The sequence below is a fragment of the Pygocentrus nattereri genome, chromosome 9, assembly GCF_015220715.1.
Source record: "Pygocentrus nattereri isolate fPygNat1 chromosome 9, fPygNat1.pri, whole genome shotgun sequence".
NCBI lineage: Eukaryota > Metazoa > Chordata > Actinopteri > Characiformes > Serrasalmidae > Pygocentrus > Pygocentrus nattereri.
In genome coordinates this window covers 13346166-13370930 of record NC_051219.1, presented here as the reverse complement: position 1 = coordinate 13370930, position 24765 = coordinate 13346166, and the positions used below count along the sequence as shown (strand labels likewise).

At 40.1% G+C, this 24765-nt stretch overlaps 2 protein-coding genes across 6 annotated transcripts in view; both read left to right on the top strand.

The window, feature by feature from the left end:
- The first annotated feature begins 2371 nt into the window (after nt 1-2371).
- ttc29 (tetratricopeptide repeat domain 29) lies at nt 2372-10915 on the top strand. Of its 4 annotated transcripts, XM_017711453.2 has the most exons (11): nt 2372-2451; nt 2646-2765; nt 3573-3662; nt 4863-5086; nt 5201-5386; nt 6106-6318; nt 6792-6877; nt 6960-7051; nt 8354-8477; nt 9416-9638; nt 10234-10915. In XM_017711453.2, exons 2-11 carry the CDS (start codon nt 2668-2670, stop codon nt 10245-10247), a joined length of 1350 nt encoding a protein of 449 aa, XP_017566942.1. In that variant the 5' UTR covers nt 2372-2451; nt 2646-2667; the 3' UTR covers nt 10248-10915. The 4 variants fall into 4 exon arrangements, with proteins under 4 accessions (XP_017566942.1, XP_017566941.1, XP_017566940.1 ...); XM_017711452.2 differs by having other exon boundaries at nt 6795-6877; nt 9416-10915; XM_017711451.2 differs by having other exon boundaries at nt 9416-10915.
- Nucleotides 10916-12184: 1269 nt separating this feature from the next.
- Nucleotides 12185-24765, top strand: part of calcrl2 (calcitonin receptor-like 2) — a 46328-nt gene continuing 33747 nt past the window's right edge. The window contains exon 1 of one of the 2 annotated variants that reach the window (XM_017711512.2): nt 12185-12431. The gene's annotated coding sequence lies outside the window, so the exon portion shown is untranslated. The remainder of the gene's footprint in view (nt 12432-24765) is intronic. The other variant, XM_017711511.2, reaches the window with a different exon arrangement.

Genomic DNA, 24765 nt, shown 5'->3' with positions numbered 1-24765 from the left:
TCCTTAAACTGTTAACGGCAGGTTGGCTAATTAACACCTGTATCCTGGTAGCCTAAAGACATTAAATGAGGTCTGTCAAGTCAGCTGTACATGTAAAAGGCTTGTTTTGCTTTTATAATGTTAGGATTGGGTTGCTAAGTTCTTAAGCTACAGGTTGGCCACAAGTTAAACATGACTTTAGCTACAAACACAAACTGCTTTGTGTATCTTGAGGGAGAACTAGCACAGAACATTTAGATGGTATAGATGAAGGAGAGCTCAGATGATCCTTCTGGAGGACACTTTCACAGGACGAAGCTTTCATTGCTCAGATAAAGGAGCAGACACTTCATGCAGAGTTCAAAGGATGGAGCAGTTTCTGGAGTGGTGGTGGGGCTAGGATGGTGGGAGTCAGATGCGGTCATCCACAGAATCTTCCTTTGCACCTCCTCACTGGACTGAAAACAGAAGAAAAAAACATTTCAGTATCTCAGTCTGAGCATCAGAAACTCGGGATCTCCTGTGTTCTCTGTAAAACCTGTTACTGTATTATATCACATGAATGATTCTGATAAAGTGTCCTCACCTCTCATGTTGCTTTAAGGCTTCTGGCTGCATTAATAAACTTGTCCATCCACCCACGGACAGTTTTCTGGAAGCTCTTCTTCTCCCTTTCTGGCTCTTTTTTTTTCCTCTTTCTTTTTCAGTTGTTGAATTTGTTTTTCCATCTTTTTCAGTCTTTTCTCCATCTGCTTCCTCCTTTTCTGATGTTGTCTCTCCCTCTCTTTCATAATTTCTCTCATTGTCGTCCAAACCTGCTCTCTCTCCACAAACTCCATTGTCCTGTTCCTCTGTTTCTCTAAGAACTCTAGCTCTATCTTCTTCTGTTGTTCCCACACTCTCTCTCTTTCTGCCTGTCTCTCCATCTCCCTTTCGTTATCTATTTCCCTTTCTCTCTTCTTTCTCTCCTTCAATCTTTCCTTTACCTTCTTCAGTCTGTCTGTCAGTCTCCCTATCTCTAGGAGAAGCTTGTCCTCTCTCCTAGAACTCAGAGTTTCAGTCTGGAAATCAGACGGAAATTGATTACTTTAATCAGGTTGACTGACAACTTCAGTCAGTTCATCATTAGGTTTGCAGTAGCTCAATACCTGACGATCACTGTGGCCTGACCAGTTATGGCATATAGAGTGGAGAGGTACAAATATTTAAAAAATATGACCCAGGTTTTGGGGGTAGAAGACAATTTACAGTCAGTGGTCAGGAGGTGTGAATTTAATCTATTATGTTAAAGGTGCAATGTGCAAGATTTAGTGGCATCTAGTGGTAATGCAGTAATGCAGATTGCAACTAAATACCCCTCCCTCACCCCTCCCTTTCCAAGGGTGTAGTAGAACCTACAGTTTTCACTTCTTTGACATGACGGAATCACACTTCCTTGCTTTTTCTTCTAAATACTCAGTATCCTCCATTTGTAAAAAAATTTGAGTTCTCAAACTTCTCACAACACCGAATGGTTATCCAGCACTGGCAGCAACCACTGATTATTCTTCTTTCTATGTCTTTCAACAGGTGCTACAGCACCACCAAATTCAAGCTGATGCTTGAAAAGACATTCTCTAGAACCGGTCTTTGGTTTGTCTGTTTTGAGCTACTACAGAATCAGAGTGGTGCAATATGGCGACCTCTGATAGAAGAGGACCTTCTCCCTATACAGACATGTCGTGCTATATTCCAAACTAACAGTAAGTCAACAATCATAGTTACAAATGATTATACTAATGAAAAAAATGGTTTTGTACAGTGTTTTGACTGTATCTCCCCAAATTTTACACACTGCACCTTTAAAACTGCTTAAAAATATATTAAACATAAACAGCACACACCGACTGGCCACTTCATTGAAACCACCTTCTTGTTTCTACGCTCAGTGTCCATTTTATCAGCTCCAATTCTGCTGGTACGAGTGGATCAGACACAGCAGTGCTGCGAGATGTTTTTAAACACGGTGTCCACTCACTGTCCACTCTATTAGACACTCCTATCTTGCTGGGCCACCTTGTAGATGTAAAGTCAGAGACAGTAGTTCATCTGTTGCTGAACTGTTTGTGTTATTCATCCTCTAGTCCTTCATCAGTGGTCACAGGACGCTGCCCACAGGACGCTGTTGGCTGGATATTTTTGGTTGGTGGACAATTCTCAGTCCAGCAGCGACACTGGGGGATTTAAAGACTCCAGCAGCACTGCTGTGTCTGATCCACTCATAAAAACATGCATTATAAACTACCGTCAAAGACTCGCTAAAGCTCGTGCTCTTGATCGCGTTCTCATGCCAGAGAGTGTTTATTGGACCTCGATGCTCTGCTGTGCGGTTGCCAGGGCGACGCGTGGTCATGTGGGCCACACAGACGTGAATACAAGTCTGCTAGTTTAAAAGATTCAGCCGTCGGACAAAGTTTGCGAAATATTTTTGATGTAAGTAGTTCTTCTGCTTTAAACATGTTAAAGGCTACTTGTTCAACTCTGTGAACGTTCACAGGATCTTTTACTCGAAGACGCTCATGTTAGGTTATATTAGCGGTCTTGCTAACTTGATTAAAAGTTACCCGTTTTCGTTCTGAGTGCTAAGATCTCCTCAGCTGTGCTGTTTGGCTCTCTTTGCCTCCCAGCTGAATCACTAATCGAGTCAGAATGGCCTCGGCTGTGCTGCCCAGGCAGAAAACTCGGTTTCTTCCGGCCATCGACCAGCGCGCCGCTCCCAACAACAACAAACTCCTTCACAAGAGCCGGTGAGAGCAAAGAGTGGGGGCTGGAGTCAAACACTGCCGTTTACTGGAGCAGCGTTTAAAACCGACAGCCATGTAGCCCATCTGCACTGCACAGCTTCAAAAGCTTCAGGTTTTTTTCGTGTAGCTCACTTTAACATCAGAAAAGAATACAGCCATATATTTACACTTCATTAAGTCCACCTCCTATACAATTACATCAAAACCTCCTTGTTTCTACACTCATTCTTCGTTTTGTAGTCCATCTGTTTCTCTGCATACTTTGTTAGCCCCCTTTCACCCCTTTTTGCAGTGATCAGGAGTTTTAAACACCTCATTGTCACCGCTGGACTGAGAATAGTCCACCAGACAAAACTATCCAGCCAACAGCGTCTTGTGGGCTGCATCCTCTGACCGCTGATTAAGGACTAGAGGATGACCAACACAATCTGTGCAGCAGCAGATGAGCTTCTGTCTCACTGAGGTGTTTAAAACTCCAGCAGCACTGCTGTGTCTGATCCACTCGTACCAGCACAACACACACTAACACACCACCACCACATCAGTGGCAATGCAGTGCTGAGAATGATCCACCAGCCGTATAGTACCTGCTCTGTGATGGTCCATGGGGGTCCTGACCACTGAAGAACAGGGTAAAGTATGCGGAGAAACAGATGGACTACAGTTTGTAATTGTAGATGTACAGAGTGGACAAAATGGGCGTAAACAAGGAAGCGCACTGAATGAAGTAGCCAGTCAGTGCATGTGTGAACAGTATTCTCTCTTTTTCTCAGTATTTGGTTCAACTTTCATTCCGTGTGTATTTTGTAGACTGAAGGAAAAATCCGAACTTCCCGACCCAGACTTCCCTGAAAACGAGAAAAGCCAAACCACCACAATCACAGAAGATGACATAGCGAGGTAAGTAGCTAATGTCATCTGTGTATATTAGGTTGGAATAGTTCCAAAAAACCTTCACGAATAACAGCACACAATGTGTTTCTTAGGCAATGCCCTTGTTCTTTGTGCCAACAGATGGTGCTGTGAGTTTAGTCAAATCACTTTCACCAGTGGATGTCTTGCTATGAGTGGAGTGAACTGTGCTGGTCATTTAGCTCATGTTTTTAGTACTATTCATCTTTTATTAATTATTTTGTAGAGGATGGCAGATGTTGGAATATGATAATACGTCATATACCGACCCCTTTAAATCCCAGGCTTATTACATACTAAGGCTTATTATTCAGTAACTGCTGGGACTTCAGTGGCTGACCTACTCTTAGATTATAGAAGTGCGTAATAACTTTGGGCCCTGGACATTTAAGGGGTTAATTTCCAGTCAAGCTACTAATTTTTTAACATCAGGATTTTTTTTCCTGATGTTAAAAAATTAGTAACTTTACTGGAAATCATATTTAACAGAAAATTTTAGGCCTCAACGATTAAATATAATATCAAAATGTATTATTTAGTGTGTCCACTATTTGCCTTTATTACAGCTTTCAGTTTTTCCCACCAATTCGTTTTTAGAATAAGTTAAAATCTTCTCAGCAGTGTGCTTGGGGTCTTCATGTTTCTGTAGCATGAATTTCCAGTGCATACGTATCAGCGTTTATGATGCATCACAATCTAGATGTTATTATATTTACACTGATCTTCTACCAGATCTGCTCTCTGTCACTTCTACCAGATCAACTAACCTCTGTCAGGTTTAGATGAATCAGTTTCTGTTCAAGTGCAAATGTTCTTTTTTTATCTATTTCCTTTTTCTCAGTAAAGGCTCCTTAACAGTTACACATCCTATCAGACTCATAGTGTTGCGTGTCTTTTCACAGTGGAAGGATGGACAGAAACACCTGTGGATTTTTTCAGATCTGAAGCAAGAGTGGAGCTTGATTTGCTCCTCTCTCTCAAAGATGAAAGCTTTAAGGTTTAAGCTGTTTATCTGATGGGGACAGTTTGTTCAGGTTGTACTTGTACTTAATGGCCAATTTTGACTGGAAATTAAATAAACAAAAGGGTGGTCTCTGACTTTTACACAGTAGTGTGGTCAGATGCTGTTTGATTTAACAGAAGTCCAGTGTTGACTTATTTCTTGAATCTATTTTTGCATCTCCTCAGGTTCCAGAAGCCTGTACATCAAAACCTTTGTGTGTCCATGTTGCGGGAGGGCTTTCATCGTTCCTTTGAAGAGTTCTTTTCTTTGCTCCAGCGCTGGAAGGCGTCCCGGCTGGTGGCTGGAGAAGACAGCGCACTGTGGCAGCAGCGTCCACTGGAGGAACAGCCACACAAACTAGAGACACTGAAGGAGCTCCTCACTCGTGCCGAGTCTGCGGAAAGATCTAGTAATGTTACAGCTAGTGAAGTTACAGTTAGTGATATTGTGATGTAATGGCAATGCAGATGACACCCCCCTCCTCTCTCTCTCTCTCTCTCTCTCTCTCTCTCTCTCTCTATAGATCAGTATGTGGAAGTGTATGAGAATTATTTGGCTCTGGCAAAGTTTTTCTCAGAGCCAGATGACAGGTGGCTCCAGCATCACTTCTACAAGCTCAGCCTTCTGTCTGCCCGCAAAGTTAAGATGGACTCTGGCAAGAGAGAAGCCGAGGCCAATGCACATATAGGCCAGCTGTACTTAGAGCAAGGTAGCACACATACATTCTTGCACTAAAGACAAAAACATCTATGGGCTGATTCCTGCATGTTTATGTATATACGGTGCTTTATTAGTAACTTATTTTGACCCTAAAAATGTAAAGGCATACAAACTATGTGAGTTCACAAGATACTAAGCTTGTCTAGATATTGCTTTGTGTGTCCATCCATTACTAATTACATGTAACGCCTACCAAGACCCAAAGGTAGATACTTTAAAAATGATGTGTTCGCTGTCACCTACTGTTTGTTCTGGATAGTGCCAGCATAGAGTAAAAGATATTCTCTCCTCTTCATCCATCCATCCATTTACCAAGCCGCTTCTCCATCAGGGTCGCGGGGTCTCTCCTCTACACTGACAGGGAAAAGTATATGTAAGGATCATTTGCAATCCAGAACATGTTTATACTGGCACTGTGTATTGCAAGTTAGTTTGCTCTTGCTTTTACTGAATACAGATGCAGAAAGTCTTAATAAAACTTTGTATCTCAACAATGACTTTACTTTAAAAAGAAAAAAGAACATTCTCAACTTCTAACTGAGATTTTATTCTGTTTTGGATCATTTATATTGACATTGTTCACACAATGTAATGAAAAAAATAGAACTGCAACTAAGTGGTTTTGATTATACCTTTTTGCATATACATTTATGTGTGTGTTTGTGTGTTTGTATATATATATATATATATATATATATATATATTCAGGTGATTTGGAATTGGCTCAGGAGCACTATGAGATGTTTCACCACCTGGCGGTGGGGCGATCATGGCAGGACGAGAGCGGATGTCCACTTCTTTCTCGTGCGTGCGAGGGGCTCTGGAGGGTCTACACACTGCAGGCACAGAGACATCTGCAGAATAAAGACTACAGTCCAGCCATTCAGATCCTTACCAAGGCCTATGATATGGCTAAACAGGGTAACCCAGCACACATCACACATTCTGAGTCAACACACACAAACATTTCCTACTTCTTTTGATCTCCAGTTAGATTTACAGTGACTTTAGGCAAGTGATAAATTAAGTACATGTTAAGAAATATTTGTGATTTTTAATCATATCAGTGTTGATGGGTATCACTGTTGGTCTGATTAAGCAGAAAATGCTGGATCAGATATGGGGGGCCACACACTCTAAGCATACACTCAAACTGTATGATGTGTTGTTGGGTAGTAGTGTATTTGAGTAGTTTGAGCATGTTGGAATACTTTTAGATGCTCTTCCCAGGGTGAAATGCTCCAATTTTTAAAAAAGGTTATTGTTCAGATTGGTATAAATATAGGCCGATATTCAAGGTTTCATTATCGGTATCAGAAAACAAAATCTATCACGCCATTTTTACAGCTTACTTTCTCTTTCTTTATCTATATATCTCCCTCTCTTTCCTTTAGCAGGTGATAAGAAAATAGAGGGAGAGGCAGCATATAGAGTGGCTCTGGCCTATCAGAGCTTGGGCGATCATAGAACTGCTAAACAGGTCAGTCACTTCACACATACGCACATATTAATACATGAACACACTTACATGTTCACTTACATTGTTTCTGTGTTTGTTTCAGTTTCTGAACACGTTTGTGGAGATCTCCACAGCTCTGGAGGACACAGCCAGTGTGGGAAGAGCATATAAAGCCATTGCCCAGTCTCTGGAGAGGTACTCGCACACACTCACACCACACACTCACTCACATAGAATGAGGCAATGCTGGTTATAACATACTTTTTAAAGTCAACCTGAAATTAAAATGGACAATTTTCACATTGTTAGTTCATTTCCATGCTTATATTAAAGGTTCATATCCTACATTGGTTGCATTTTCTCTTTTCGCCTGAGCTCTGCTGATAAAAAAGGAGAAACTATCCAATGTATGTGTCAGTTCCTGGTGCTTTTATACTGTGTTTTGTTTTGGCTTTTCTTGATGGGTTGATATCGCAGTGTAAAAGATCCTAATGGTTTAATAGGTGACCTAAAAGGTGTGTGCTGATACTAAACAACTATTGATTCTAAACAAATTTGACAGTTTTCTCATAGGATCTAAAAGAGTTCTATGGGAAATAAGTGGCCTTTAATGGTAACCAAAACAAGCAGATATTAATCCTAATGGTTCTAATAGTCTGTTTTCATAGAATATTAAAAAAATCATAATTATTTGTTACAGGATCATTTTCTATCCTTTCTTTATCTTAGAATTAATAAGGCTGTTGTTACATATATACTGTATGTTAGTAGCTCTGTCCTGATTGGCTGCCCTGTGTGTCTCATTCAAAAAGCAGTCCTGTCTCAATTTTTTTTTCTACATCATTTAAGCAAAGCAGATGCCCTTTACATTGCATCAGATTTTCATGATGAATGTACAGGTAGAGGTGGTCCAAAATCATTTGGATTAAAATCTCTTTACATCAACTTATATTAAAAGTAAAGAACATTTTTGCCTCCTCCTGAAAAGATTCCGTTTTGGACATAGACAATATGTGTCTGGTTTTCATGACCAAAACAATAAACTCATAACAAGCTGTTTGTACAGCTTTGTTTCCATGTGTGGACTAGATGCCATAGAGAGTGAATGGAACATTTTGAGACTTTAACAACATTGAAATAACACAACAGACTCTTTTGTGAGAAGTCATGGGCCATTTCCAAGCATAATCCTTTGTGTCATATCATTCAAAAGAGAAAATTCTTGCGGTGCTGCAGGAGACAACTAGCCCTGTAGACTAGAGTCCAGGTCTGACTTGATGTCATTTCAGTACCCCCGCTTGACAATCCAGTCAAATCCCAATGGATGAAATCATGTCCCACCTAATGATATCCGAGCTGAATAGGCTGTGTCACTCAGAAGTGCATCATGTCAAAGAAGAAAAAAGCATTCCAGTTTCTGATTCACGTTGACTTTAAAACTTATGTGAGCTTTCATGAAATGTAATGTTATTTCATGTGTATTTCTGTGTCTTGTAGTGAGGGTAAATTGAATGAGACCATCCAGTACCTGCAGAAATATGCTGAAATTTCTGAGGAAATCAATCAGGACCAGGGTCTACAGGATGCTTGCATGTGCCTTGGCTCCATACAGAGCTCTAGGGTAAGAAAAAAAAAGAGATAAAGTGTTAGGGATGAGCGGGAGTAACTTTTTATGTAACCATCGATTCAACTAGTCGATTCAAATAGTTACTTGAAAGTTGACTTTGTGTTCTGCCAAATAATAAGCTATAAGAAATTAACTAATTAAGATATAGTATAGTCTAAAATTGTGTTTAAAACAAGAAAATGATAGCCAGTATGGATTGATTCTTATGCCAGAGTGGGTAGCTGGGAGAATTCCCAGCAGGCTACTAGGTTTTTGAGCTGGTAACTGTGAGCTAATGCACAAACTCACTTATATAAGCACAGCAATTCTCAGACAAACTACACATATTACATCCAAGTGTTTATCTGTAGTAATTTAGGGGTTAAACCAGCGACCCCCAACTCAAGTGATGCAGCCCCTGTTTGCTGAATACAACTGAGCCTCGTACAGTGGATAACCTGTACACTAACATGTAACTGCTGAATTATTTAAGGTGGAACAGGAGTTAAAATGAGAAGCTAAAATCAGCCTTGAAACATCATATAGTGTATAAAATTTACAAATTTAGGCAGTGCACTAAAGACTTCATTACTTTTATTTGGAGAACCAATGCAGCAATTTTCATATATAAACCATGTGAAGATGGACAGCAGCAGCAAAAACAGCAAAAAAACAAAGTGGCACCTGAAAGACAAGAATGAAAAAGCTACTTAACCCCTTAAATCCCAGGCTTGTTACAACTAAGCCTTGTTATTTAGTGACCACAGGGACATCAGTGCATCGGCTTGAGCTATTCCTAGATAATAGAAGCGTGTAATAAAACTTTGACATTTTATTTTGCACAAAGTTAATGCAGTGAATTTGGGGTGCGCCTGGTCTAAAAACATGTCTCACTCCGGTCAGATGTATTACATCATGCAGAACTAGTTGTGTGTGTGTGTGTGTGTGTGTAGGGCGAGTATGTTAGTGCGTGTGAGTATTTTATCAGGGCCTATGCGATTGCATGTGACCTGGGCTCAGTGCCACTGCTGCAGAAAGCTCAAGTGAGCCTGGGCATCACGCGGGCACACAGCATGCTGCGGACGTACAGCTCCCTTGTGGCGAATAATGAGCCGCAGAGCCTCCTCACACTCATCCGCTGGAAGGAGACCCGAGAGGAGTTCCACAAGCCGCCATGTGCGTGTGTTACACACACATACCACACTCACACACACAAGACCTCTCTCAGCCAGTGGTAAAGCAGGCACACTGACACTTGTGTGTTTTGGTCTGATTTAGTAAATTCAGTACTGCAGCTGTCAGTAATGCATCTATAATGTGATTTTAAATGAAAACTTAAGAGCAGGGGATGGTGGGTCTCAGCTGGAGGCCTATACCCACCATGTAGATAAGAAGGAAATAAGCCAAATGAAACAAATGATGAGGGAAAAAAGTCACAGTTCTAAAAAGAACCATTATGGGCTCATGTTTGCTTCCCCTTGCTTAAAACTGGGGGTGCATATGTTCCACTTACTCCCTTGCTCATGAGTCAAAATAAAAATAGGGACCAGTTCCTGACTGCTACGTCAAATCCCATTTAACCCAACATAGTGAGAAGAGTTAAAGAGAGGGGTGGATTCAAGGGCCGCCTTTCAGACACAGGGTCAGTCTAAGCTCTTGACTAAAGAAACATTCGCAGTGGTCAATTTCTCTTTACAGCTCAGTTCCTTTCTAGACAAGTTTGGTTTGAGCTTAGAAAACCCTCAAACCAGCATTCTCCCTTTCTCCACAGACGAGAAGAAATGATGGGATCATAAAAGAAAAGAAATGGGAGAGGTGTGAGATAGAAGAAGAGGAGAGGGGGTGGGCTTGACTGAATTCTGGGTTCACAGTGAATAAACATCTTTCAAAGCAATGGATTCTAGCTTTTTTTTATTAAAACATCCTTGATGACTAATGAAACATTATTAATGAAACTTCCATCATCAGATAAATATGCTGTGGTAAATTAACCCTCATATCTAACAGCCTTATGTGTGTACACTGATTGTCTATTGTACTATTAAAAGCAACACTATATTGTTGCCTTAAGATTGGATTACTGTTATTCATTATTCAGCATGCACTGTGCTCACTGATGTTTTAAAGTAGTACAGACTTTTTTAACAGCAATAAGCGCAATTAAGTAATATTTTAATGGATTTGTATATTTACATGCATCTCAAATGGTGCCCTAATTGTATGTTATATAGGCCAGTACTCTGCTATATTTATGAGAAAACAAATCTACTTTTTACAGTGTTATTCATTCACATTTGGTCACTACTTGTTTTTTTTTTTGTTTTTTTTACTTCATTCTGTTCTGATGGTTTAACACATGGAAAGCTTCTTTGAAGCGTTGGTTTTGGGTTTCGCTAGAAGAAGATGACCAAAACCAGCATATCGTCACTGTCCAAATTGTTGACTTTACAGAAGAGGAGGAAAAATGTTCTTTACTTTCAATGTAAATTAATTTAAAATTAAAGGAGATTTTATTCCAAAACAGTGTGGAGCATTTCTATTGGTCGTTATGAAGTATTCACATAATGTACAGGACAGGTGCCATGCTCAAATGATGTGAAAAAATTTAAAAAAAAATGGAGACGAATGTTTTTCTTTGGACAGCGATGATATGTGTTTTGCTGCTGGTATGATGGTCAGTCAGTATGCCCATGCTGGGTGACCAGCCCAACCAGCATCAGACCAGCATAAGCCAGCTTAGGTCTGTGTTTTTTTTTCTGCACTCGGGTGTTCCTCAGTTCCGTTTTTAGTCATTCACATTTGGTCCTTATTGCTTTTTTGTGTTTAATTTCATTCTGTTCTGATGGTTCAGCGTCTGGACTACCCAGAAAAGGGCGGCCGAGTTGCTCAGGCCTCTCAATTTGGAGCTTCACATGAATAATGACCTCCATTAGACATTGATTTTTAATGCTGATGAAGATGCAGCTTACTAGGAATTTACACAGCAGATCTAAGGGAAATAACTGAGGAGTTCTTGGCCTCCCTGCTGGAAAGAAGAGCATAGACCAGTATTGCTGGTCACCAGCAAAACCAGCCCTGTGTTTTGGATGCTGGTGTGCTGGTCAGCAGCAATGAAAACTGATAAGCTAATTAACATCAAAGCCTGCGTAAGTTGTTTTTTGACATACTGGGTGTCCAGCCAAACCAGCACCAGAGCAATATAAACCAGTTTAAACCAGCTTAGACACGCATGAAATGCATGCTGGTCTTTGCTGTTTTTCAGCAGGGATGACCCTCTCTAGTCAAATGAACTCTTGGTGGCTAATTCTGCTGGAAGTATTGTTCCACTGAAGCAACCCGTGTGTGTCTTAGGCTTCCAACCCGTGATAATGTCACATTTGGAACGTATAACGAGACGTTTTTGCTCTCAGTTTTAGGTTTTAGTAGCTTTCCTGTAGGCATAGTGAGCTTAGAGCACTTAAATATTCTTCACCTAGATTTAACCTCGTCTCAATCGGTCATTAAATGATTAATAGGTTTGTTTAATTGGCCAGCAGGGGGCCACACTCTATCAGAATTGCTGTGTGCTCCCGAGCACTTTATTGCACGTTAACCTTAGCATAGAGGCTAACTAGAGTGAAACCTGAGAAACGAGTAAAGTATGTGCTGCTACGTCAAAGCGGGGGAACCTCAGGTAGAAAATGTATTAATCCCGAAGGACATTGAACTGTATGGAGACATTCATGAGAAATTGCCATTATTTTGAATTTAAAAACCGCCTCGGTGAAACTCGTATGTGTAACGTTACTCTGGCTTCAGCTGCAGCTTGGGGGAATGTCAATGCTGTGAAGTCTCATCTCTCAGTCAGCCAGCCCCCCTGCTGCTGGACCACCTTCTGCAGCTCTCACGCTCTGACCGCGGCACAGACCAACATGGGCAGGCGGAGAGATAACAGGAGAGGCTGCTGAACACCCTGACGGTTTTTTTACGGTATGTAGGCTGTCGAATTGTATCTCTTTTCTATGTGCGGGTCTTCGGAGATGTTTTTCGGATCTGTGCGAGCCGCGTTAGACCAGTGAATGTGGACATTGGACTTCTCCCCTAGACTGAAAGACTGGATAAGTTAGAGGTCTTATATATAAGATATGAATATTTCTACTGTTGAGGTTCTCAGGTTCTTTTGTGATGTGTGAGTGATGGATTGCAACGTGCACAGTGTAGAATGGGCTTTGTAAAAGGACCTTGTAGCCTAAGACTTGACTGTTCATTTACTTCAGTGTCTGACTGAAAGTAAAGGGAATGGCTCCGTGTAGTAAGTTCTATATAGACCTAGTTCATGCTAAGAAGAAAAATGGTTTCTTGCTTTTTGAAAATGCACCAAAAAGTGCTACAGTGTGAAGCTTGTATCAAGAGCAGAACCCTTTTTGGTCTTGTATAAAACCATTTTCAAAAGGACTGTACAGAGAACCACATACAACACATACTCCATCAATCAGAAGAACTTTTTCACCATGCAGGGATCCATCTAAGCATGAAATGGTTCTATATAGAACCATTCCCTTTACTAAAGAACCCTTGAAGAACCGTCTTTTTTACAGTGAAGTAATGGACGTCTGCATCCAAAACCGCAGACTACCACAATAAACAATATGCAAAATAGTGCATCACTATTAGAAGTGCGTTGTTAGTAGCAGTTACATGTGGTTTCCTTACAGGTACAGTAAAAACTAAAGAAGCACTAAGCGTGTCTTTGGTGAGACATCCCTTTAAGCTTCCTGCAGCAAATATTATTTTGGCCTGTGCCTTCACCTAAAAGGCTTTTTCTTAAAGAGGTTCTGACTTTAGTGCTGTTTCCACTAGAACACTTTCCTTTAGCTGAAAATTGGACTAGCTTTGAATCCTCCTGAAGCTCACCACTGAAGAAACATGAGTTTGACAGTGAAAGGACCAGCACTGAATTGTGACCACCTTTTGGTACAGCTCATGTCTACATATCGCTGTTGTCAGAAGAAAACCTTGTATCTCCAAATTAGTAACTTTACAGGAGAAGGAAAAAACATACTTCACTTTCAATGTAAGTCAATGGAACCAGAATTTTTCCCATGTCATTTTGGGTCATTTCTTTAAGGCTATTCATCATAAAATTTACAAACAATGTAAAGAGTAACAGATACTTTCAAATTATGTCAAAAAACTGAAAAATGCCAAAAATGGAGATACAAGGTTTTCTTCCAACAGCAACGATATGCGTGTGCTGGGGCAGTGAGAATGAATACCACACCTCACTTGATGACCTCAGCAAGCGTGGATAACTGTACAGTACTGACGGCTGTTTGACGTCCATTGGTGTCAAGGACATTGCGGAGAGAAACCACAGGTGTCCTGGGGCCCTTTGCCCAGGCTGTGCCGTGGGGACATACTGGTCCTGCCAGGCAGCTGTTTGGGGTATAAATAGGCGTTGTGTGCTGCCTGCTACTTCAGGGTGCTGACTTTCGCAAAGTTGCATAAGAGCCCCTCAGCACTGATCACTGACATGCATTCTTTCAGCCTTTTCAGTCCTTCCTGTCTTTCTGAGTCGTTTAATTTGGGCTTACCTATTTGGAATTGGACCAGCGATGGGTATTACAAAAAAACATGAGCTATTGGTTTATAACCCCAATTCCGATGAAGTTGGGACGTTGTATAAAACATAAATTGAAACAGAATATGATGATTTGCAATTCCTTTCCAGCCTATATTCAATTGAATACACTACAAAGACGAGATATTTAATGTTCAAACGGATAAACTTTATTGTTTTTTGCAAATGTTCACTCATTTTGAATTTGCTGCCTGCAACACGTTCCAAAGAAGTTGGGACAGGGGCAACAAAAGACTGGGAAAGTTGAGGAATGCTCAAAGAACACCTGTTTGGAACATTCCACAGGTGAACAGGTTAATTGGAAACAGGTGAGTGTCATGATTGGGTATAAAAGGAGCATCCCTGAAAGGCTCAGTCATTCACAAGCAAGGATGGGGCGAGGTTCACCACTTTGTGAACAACTGCGTGAGCAAATAGTCCAACAGTTTAAGAGCAACTTTTCTCAACATGCAATTGCAAGGAATTTAGGGATGTCATCATCTACAGTCCATAATATCATCAAAAGATTCAGAGAATCGGGAGAAATCTCTGCAAGTAAGCAGCAAGGCAGAAAACCAACATTGGATGCCCGTGACCTTCGATCCCTCAGGCGGCACTACATTAAAAACCAATATCATTCTGTAATGGATATTCCCACATGGGCTCAGGAACACTTCAGAAAACCACTGTCAGTGAACGCAGTTTGTCGCTCCATCTACAAGTGCAAGTTAAAACTCTGCCATGCAAAGTGAAAGCCATAAATCAACAACACCAAGAAACGCCGCCGGCTTCTCTGGGCCCGAGCTCATCTGAGATGGACTGACGCAACGTGGAAAAGTGTCCTGTGGTCTGATGAGTCCCCACGTCATGTCCTCTGGGCCAAAGAGGAAAAGGACTGTCCAGATTGTTATCAGTGCAAAGTTCAAAAGCCAGCATCTCTGATGGTGTGGGGGGGTGTTAGTGCCCATGGCATGGGTAACTTGCACATCTGTGAAGGCACCATTAATGCTGAAAGGTACATACAGTTTTTGGAGCAACATATGCTGCCATCCAAGCAGCGTCTTTTTCAGGGACGTCCTGCTTATTTCAGCAAGTTCACGTGTTACAACAGCGTGGCTTCATAATAAAAGAGTGTGGGTACTAGACTGGCCTGCCTGCAGTCCAGACCCGTCTCCCATTGAAAATGTGTGGCACATTATGAAGTGCAAAATATCACAATGCAGATCCCGGACTGTTGAGCAACTGAAGTTGTACATCAAGCGAGAATGGGAAAGAATTCCACCTTCAAAGCTTCAACAATTAGTGTCCTCAGTTCCCAAACGCTTACTGAGTGTTGTTAAAAGGAAAGGTGATGTAACACAGTGGTAAACATGCCCCTGTCCCAACTTCTTTGGAACGTGTTGCAGGCATCAAATTCAAAAAGATTGAATATTTGCAAAAAACAATAAAGTTATCCATTTGAACATTAAATATCTTGTCTTTGTAGTGTATTCAATTGAATATAGGTTGAAAAGGATTTGCAAATCATCGTATTCTGTTTTTATTTGTTTTACACAACGTCCCAACTTCATTGGAATTGGGGTTGTAGATGCTCATGAGTCAGAGGAGAATTGGCTGCTTCTCTGCCACAGCACACACAGAATATCTTATGGCACTTGTTACATAATGGCATTACAGCCAAAGATGGCAGGTTTGTGAAGGAGGTATGGTAGAATGAAACCTTTAGGGTTGTGCTTTAGAGTGCTGTGCTTTATTATGTAGTTGGTTAGTGCTGAGCTCAGCTGGACTCATATGTAATAACCAAATTAACATGGACTAATCAATAGGTATTATGAGAACAGGGTATGTCACTTCAGTGCCCAACATTATGTCAATATTTTTCATCATCATTAGAGAAATTACATTACACATTGCTTTTCTGAGCATTCCATGGACATCATCAGTACTTAAAGGCAACCAGCTCCATAGTTCATTACAAAAAGAGCATAATTAATCCTGTTTAACTGGATTTATTGCAGCGCAGTATGTGAACATTTTTGTGCTTTAGCCCTCTGGAATTACTGGTACCACTGCTAAAAATGCAAAAATGCTATAGAAAAAGTATCTTCATATTTTATGTAATGTGAACTTGCAATGAAAATATGAGAAAAACACAACATTTCAATGTGGTATAGGTCAATATGGGAATTATTAAAATATGAATTATGGTGTGGTTAGAATTAGATTCCAGCAGGCATGGCCTGACCAGGAGAGGTGGGTATTTAGGCATGGGTGTGACCACGAGAGTGTGCGGTATGTAGCTAAGGGTTATTTACTTTAGTATTTAATTTAATTAATTTATTTATTTATTAAGTTTTTATTAATTTCTATGTCCTAGTTACACATTGATCCCATCAGCACAAACGTTCTACTTGTTATGCTGTTCTGGTGGCGCATTTTGTTACCAGTTATGAATGAAATTACATGGAAATGTTTAACACAGATACTTTTAATTCACTTTCCATGTCATTAATGAGAGCCGTTTGGATCCACAACAATCGTTTTTTAAGGAATGCAGACACGTATTATTTTCCAGCTGTTGAAACTCCATCTCAAGCATTTCTAAATAGATGCATCAGCAGCAGATTTTAATCCCCACTTCAACACTACATGCAAAATTAAATCAATATTTTTAAGTAAAATATGTAAACAAATATGATTTTTGCATGATTTGCTCATTTACATGATAAAATAATGTATAATGATAAACCCTACTGTGTCAGCAATCAAGCCTTGAGAGGAGTACAGTTCTGCTTTAGTCCAGTATTGATCATCTCTGTCCTGGTCAGCCTACCCTAATCCGGACAGACACAGTCCTTGTGCAGAGAATATAGAGTACAGACAATGCATAAAGTGTGTGTTATTGATAGCCAGAAGTCTAATTCCTCACCTGGTAGACTTGATAAGCACAGATTTCAAAGCTAACAGCTAAACAGTGAAATGGGTATGAATAGTCTGTCTTTAGCTGTTAGGCTAAAACTGTTAAGCTTATTTATAAGGTAGAACTGTGTTTATACTGCAATGTAATCTGTGCTGCTGTGTGTAGTCTCGAACGCTGCTCTTGTCGTTTTGTATAAATCTCTGTTTATTAACCATGTTTCGTTTACTAACCAAGTCTTGTTATTTACCTTCTCATTTTCCTTCAGTTGGCGTCTGTTTGCTGTTTGGTTAATGAAGGTTTTCTGTGCTCTCTGACAGTCAATTGTGCTACATTCAGTTCACGTATCGCGCAATTCTAGTTATGCGGTTACGCGTAACTTTTTCATTGCTTTACTGTTGCTATGGATACTGGCTCCTCCACTGATGTGAAGCACACTTGGACCATCAGCAGCTGATTAGGTAGCATATTCTCTGTCACTGGAATTAAATTAAACCGCCGCTGGTCGTTGAGAGCGTTTCTAATCAGTGAAAGCCAGAGCACTGAGCAAAAGTAGGAAACCTTATGGGGTCGTTTTGAAGAGAGACATAAAAATGTGTGAGAAAGGTCAAGTGTGAGATTAAATCTAAATGCATGAGTCTCATGGCCAGTGCATGATAAGCCTTCACTGATATGATCCTTTGTATGACGTTTTGCTCCACAACCCACAACAGGAATGCAAATTCATTGCACAGAGAGATGATTTGCATTTCTCATATCTTTTTTATCATGGAAATTGAATTTTATTGTGATGCAGACTTTCAGTTGGTCCATGATCCAGTCTGTCAGACTCTTATGTGGGTTCTAATGTGAATTATAGTGAAAAAGTTTAGTTCCTTCGTCTTGCTTCTTTTGTCTCTCTGTAATCCCTGCTGGGGATGGTTCGCTTTATCACAGTGATGAATGGTGGGGTTATGATATCGAGGCACACAGCTTACGGTTTGGTTTAAATTAATGGTGCTGTTGGGATTTTAAACACTTTTGGAACTTCAGCAGTTCTTCAAGCTAATAAAAGTAGGCCTTTTGTGCCTTGTTTTGTGCTTTGGAATGAATTATTGATCGCTTTGCGGGACAGTATCCAAAAACTCTATGTACTACAAAGTATTCATTTATTTATTTGTCTTGTCTCTGGGAACATTGTCTCTCAGGAGACGTTTTTCTAAAGTGAAAACATTAAAAACGAAATCTGGATGAAAGATTTTCAGAGAATTCCAGGCCAGATGTATGTGTCTGGAGATTTATCCTCATCCCTCTTTTTTCCACTTTTATTGCTTTTTTGGACCTCCACCGGAAGAGAGGAATGGTTGTAAGGTTTTGTCACATCATGAGTAGTCAACTAAGTAGTGCTGCACAAAAGATGAGGTAGAACAGAGGCCTGTCAGTAATGAGCCATTATTACAGAATCACCTGACTGCAGTTATTTGAGATGATGGGGATTATTTAAGCTGACCACAGTCATTTTCCACAGCTGGTAATGTTTATTTGATCTCAAGCTTTGTCATGACCACTAAATGCACCAGAGGGTAAACTAGAATGTTATATTAATGTGACAGTTGTTATTATCTGAATCATACATTTGTAAAGACATTTCTTAAGTAGTGCTAAGTAGCAGTGTCCCTACTAATACTGGCTTGTATGCAAGCACAGTGAGTGTTAATATTGTTCAATAAAATGATGCAATATTTGTTCATTAGTTTTTAGACTATGGCTTTTTGAAAATGAAACTGGCAGATAGTATTTCTAATTTGGCTAATTTTGGAATTCTTGGCCGATGCTGGTATCTCATATTTTACACATAAATATTGGCCGATGCCAATATTTTACATGTACGCATCTTTACATCTTCGGCATGCAAAACTGCCTTCCGTGAAGGCCATCGTACATTGGACGTGCCGCATTGCGCACCGTCCAAAAATTCATTCGAAAACATTGTTTGTATGTAGGTACACACAACACCATTACTTCAAGACTCCAAACACTGTTCAATTCACAGCACACCACCTAACATTTTGGCATTACTACATTAAATGATCAAGTGCACAGAAAGACACAGTAGATCTTGGCTTGAAATTTACACAGAGAAAGTACCTAACATTACTATCCTAGCTTTTTCCAGCTTGTATCTTTCAGCTCAAAAGCAGCCAGTTTGTGAAGAGGTAGTAAACTGATTCTGAGCGTGATAAGTGATGCTGAACACTTTATGTCGTTGAATACAGTGGGGTAAAAAAGTATTTAGTCAGCCACTGATTGTGCAAGTTCTCCTACTTAGAAAGATGAGAGGGGTCTGTATTGTTCATCATAGGTACACTTCAACTATGAGAGATAATATGAGAAAAAAAAAATCCAGGAAATCACATTGTAGGATTTTTAAAGAATTTATTTGTAAATTATGGTGGAAAATAATTATTTGGCCACCCACAAACAAGCAAGATTTCTGGCTCTCACAGACCTGTAACTTCTTCTTTAAGAAGCTCTTCTGTCCTCCACACGTTACCTGTATTAATGTCACCTGTTTGACCTCGTTATCTGTATAAAAGACACCTGTCCACAGCCTCAAACAGTCAGACTCCAAACTCAACCATGTACAAGTCCAAAGAGCTGTTGAAGGACACCAGTAAGAAAATTGCAGACCTGCACCAGGCTGGGAAGAGTGAATCTACAATAGGCAAGCAGGTTGCTGTGAATAAATCAACTGTGGGAGCAATTGTAAGAAAATGGAACACATACAAGACCACTGATAATCTCCCTCGATCTGGGGTCCACGCAAGATCTCATCCCGTAATGATCATGAGAACGGTGGACAAAAATCCCAGAACTAAACAGAGGGACCTGATGAATGACCTGCAGAGAGCTGGGACCAAAGTAACAAAGGCTACCCTCAGTAACACACGACGCCGAGAGGGACTCAAATCCTGCAGTGCCAGGCGTGTCCCCCTACTTAAGCCAGTACATGTCCAGGCCCGTCTGAAGTTTGCCAGAGAGCATATGGATGATCCAGAAGAGGATTGGGAGAACATCACGTCGTCAGATGAAATCAAAATAGAACTTTTTGGTAAAAACTAAACTCGTCGTGTTTGGAGGAAGAAGAATGCTGAGGTGCATCCTAAGAACACCATACCTACTGTGAAGCATGGAGGTGGAAACATCAGGCTTTGGAGCTGTTTTTCTGCAAAAGGGACAGGACGACTGATCCGTGTAAAGGGAAGATTGAACGGGGCCATGTATCGTGAGATTTTACGGCAAAACCTCCTTCCATCAGTGAGAGCATTGAAGATGGAACGTGGCTGGGTCTTCCAGCATGACAATGATCCCAAACACACCGCTCGGGCAACGAAGGAGTGGCTCCGTAAAAAGCATTTCTAGGTCCTGGAGTGGCCTAGCCAGTCTCCAGACCTCAACCCCATAGAAAATTTGTGGAGGGAGTTGAAAGTCCATGTTGCCCAGCGATGGCCCCAAAACATCACTGCTCTAGAGGAGGTTTGCAGGAGGAATGGGCCAAAATACCAGCTATAGTGTGTGCAAACCTGGTGAAGACTTACAGGAAACGTTTGACCACTGTCATTGCCAACAAAGGTTATGTTACAAAGCATTGAGTTGAACTTCTGTTATTGACCAAATACTTATTTTCCTCCATAATTTACAAATAAATTCTTTAAAAATCCTACAATGTGATTTCCTGGATTTTTTTTCTCATTGTCTCTCATAGTTGAAGTGAACCTATGATGAAAATTACAGAGCTCTCTCATCTTTCTAAGTAGGAGAACTTGCACAATCAGTGGCTAACTAAATACTTTTTTGCCCCACTGTACAAGTAGAATGTAAAAATGAACTTGAATCTAGCTTTTAGCAGCTCCTCCTGCCAGTGTTTCAGTGGCATGTACATATCATTAGTACAGCAACTCAATGTTTAAAATGTTTTTTTTGTGGTTTTAATTTGAACCCAACACAAACTCAGCTTAATATTACTCTTTACCTCTGATAAGCTGATTCAGGCTATCAAAATCCTAATGGTATCATTTTCTGATAAGGACTTTAATTTAAAGCTTAATGTTTGACTTTTCCCATTTCACCTTAAATATTATAGCAATATACCTGCAGCACTATTTAAGGTGGAATGGCCAACTTCAGCTTCATAGTTTTTATGCTGGTAATGTTGCAAAACATCCTACCTGGAGTTTTTTGTATGGAGCTACCTATAAATGCTATATGGTAGGAAATTTTGCTGAGTAACTGCAGGTTTTGCTGGTGTGGATAGTGTTGTGGGAGTCATTTTAGCTGCACTGCTGGTGTGCAGCCAGTATCGCTTAAACGTTAACAATATTCGTCCAGCATACAATAAATGCACCATCAAATATCGGTTTGAAATAACCAACAAATCTAAGCATCATTTTGATGCCAATAATGTTTAAAAAAGCAAATATTGATACCAACATGATTCTGATATCATTGTGTATCCCTAATGAAGAGCTGTTTTGGAAAGGAACAGCCTGCATACAAACTACACAGAAAGCATTTTCCCCTCTCAATGCAATGAAAACAAACAGTGCATTCTGGAGATTTTTCTGTTATATAAAAGGGCTGCTTAAATGTCTGTTGTTTTGTTTCATGTTCATTTTGGTATCCTGTTTAAATGCCAGTGTGCAAAATCAACATCCTTGGCTTTAATTTAATGGGTCCACTGATCGTTGTACTTCAAATATGTAGCTGAGCCTGGTATCGGCTGTTTCTGTGATGCCCCTGCACAGCGTAGAGTAAAACAGGTTTTTAACCCATTAGATTTAGATTCCCTTCCGTGAGACCACAACAAAGGTAAAAGACTTGAGTCTTACAGTAAATAATGCTTCTTGTGATATGTGCAATCAGCCAATAGGCTTATTTTCTCATCATCCCCTGAATAATAGTTGCATTTGAGGCCAGAGGAACACATCATTGGAAAAATCCACACGTTTGTGTTCACCCGTAATGAATAGGCATAATGGTGGGCTGTTTGAGCCAAATTCTGTGCTCCTAAATCATAATTCTCGTCTCATTTAGAAAAAAAGAGCAATTGTGAGCGTTTTGGTTGTACTTGAGAACCCTTCCATGAGTAACATGGTGTAGCACCAGAGGCTTGAGGCTCATGTTGGACACATTGAGCTGATATTTGGCCCAAAGGAAACACACGAACTGGCATAAACTTTCACGCACAAAATATGAGCTTGTATTATTATTACAAGTCACCTAAGGAAGCAAAAAATGAATAATTCATTCATGCTGTATTTACATCAGTCACTTTAACACGTTCATGATCATTTATGGTATCTGATGGGGCTCAGTGATTAGTGGACTACATATTCAGTCTATGAACATAAGTTTATAAACTTTGAGCTCATTTGGAGGTGTTATGTGGACCAGGGGTCACAACTCCTGTACTGGAGGGCTGGTGTCCTGCACAGTTTGGTGGTTGACCTACTCACACACACTGACTAAACCTGACAGTTAACAGAGGAGTTGAATTAGGTGTGTATGTGCTGTGAAGTCGCTAAACTCTGCTGGACACTGGCCCTTAAGGTAAGAGTTAAGAGATGTGCATCCCTGAACTGGACTGTTGTTTGATGCTGACCACTAACGTGTGCGTGAGCAGCTGGACAGCTCTTTTGGTGAGCGTGTGTTGGCCATGCTTTCCACATCCACAAAGTGGGTCTCCAAGCACACTGGGCTATTTCTGGAGACCGTATTGGGAAAATAAGCAAACTCGTAATTACTCTCCCAGAAAACATCATCATGAAATCCATGAGCCAAATCAGCACACACAGTGCTCTCACACAGTTGAGTGAGTTATTTCCTTTGTAGCTGAGATCTTACCCAGATTACTTTACAAAGTAGGAAATATACAGACCGCCCCCGTCGTTAAAACTACCTCCTTGTATTTACACTCTGTGTCTATTTAATTAACTCCATTCACCAAATAGGAGCACTTTGTAGTTCTATAATTACAGACTATAGTCCATCTCTTTCTTTGCATACTTATATGTTAGCCCCCTTTTACCCTGTTCTTCAGTGGTCAGCACCCACACAGGACCACCACCACAGATCATGTATTATTAGGGTGGTGGGTCATTCTCAGCACTAATGACACTAATGATAATGAACTGGCTGGTTAGTGTATATCCTAAGGGTGCTGTGGTCTGTAGTTCAACACGTACAGTGCACTTTTATGATCTTTATGATGTTGATACCTTGCTTGTCTAATTGTGGGCTAGCCACTATGCTACTATCACACTAAGCACATGGTGATGTTATGTCTCTCTTACTTATTATTAATCATTCAGCATTAAATATAGCTACTTTTAATCAAAACACTTCACTTATCATGGTCAAAATATGGTCAAAGGAAGAAATGCACAGTTCACATCACACAATGACTGCTGTTTCAAACTTGGTTTGTTACTTTAGATCCAATACATTTTTTTTCCCTCCAATATCTGATGCAGTATTTTCTGCTGATATCCGGCTGATACCTGTTTGATACCAGTGAGATGCTCTGTTATGTACATTGTGCCTGTTCTGAAAATGTATACCATGTATTAGGGATCTAGCAATGTACTGTATCTGGCCTTAGTGTGTGCATATGTTCAAACCGAGGGGAGACATTTAACACAGCACATGTGAAATAGCAACAAAACACTTTTGGAGCAATGCTGAAACCAACTACATGCTTGGCAGAATGAAGAATGTGAATATTTATATTTTCAGGTAAAGTGGTAAAAAGGAAGCCCTTCTTCTTCTGTGAGTTCATAGCAATTCGATTTTTGAGTTTAGCCATTATTTGATTACCCAAGTGAATGTAAACGAGTTGAACAAATTACTGACAAAATCTGATTTTCTGCCATTATTGGATTATTAAATGTTTGTGAACACTCTCTCTGACTCTGTGACAGCTTCAAATACAGCTTCATACTCTCTTGATAAAAGAGGCTGTGCCATGTATTAGTTTATCATTGAAGTATGTTGAGTCTGTCATGTATCACTTACAAGCAGAACTCACTGATGCCATCAGTATCAGTAATATTATGTTACAATGGAGATGGTCATCGGTAGACTACTCTGGACTCTGCTAGCGGGAGAAATTTAGGTTATTCAACAACCCCCAAACGAAAACAACAAGAGCAAAGTGGAAGACTCCATTTCCTCTTGAAACAAGACGTAACATGGTAGTATGACAGCTGGAGGTGACGGACATGCAGAGTTTGAACATATAGCTGCTTTCATGGAATATCAGTTATGAAAATTGGAAAGTGGGTTCACCTTATTTTCATTTTCAGTCTGCAGTCACACGATTTTTCAGTTTAAAGTAGCACTGTCTAGTATTTTTTGCAAAAACTGAACAAAGTTTTATGGGGTTGTAGGAAAAAAAACAGAGAATGTGGTATGTGTGTGCTCCTGCAAATCAGCCTGTAAATCCTGAAATAATTATATAAAAAAAATTAGTGGGGGAATCAAATTATGCAGGAGATTTTACATCACACACAGGCTCAAAAAGAAGGTTTGGCTCAATCTTTAGTTTTGAAATGCAGAATCAACATTACGCTGATGCAGATATGATGACAGTAGTAGATAATTGCTGTACAAAGAAAAACACTGTCACTGTCCAAAGAAAACAAGTATCTCCAAAATACAAATTTTACAGGAGAACCTAGTATCTCCATAATAGTAACTTCACAGAAGAATTAAATATCTCCAAAATAGTAACTTTACAGATATAAATC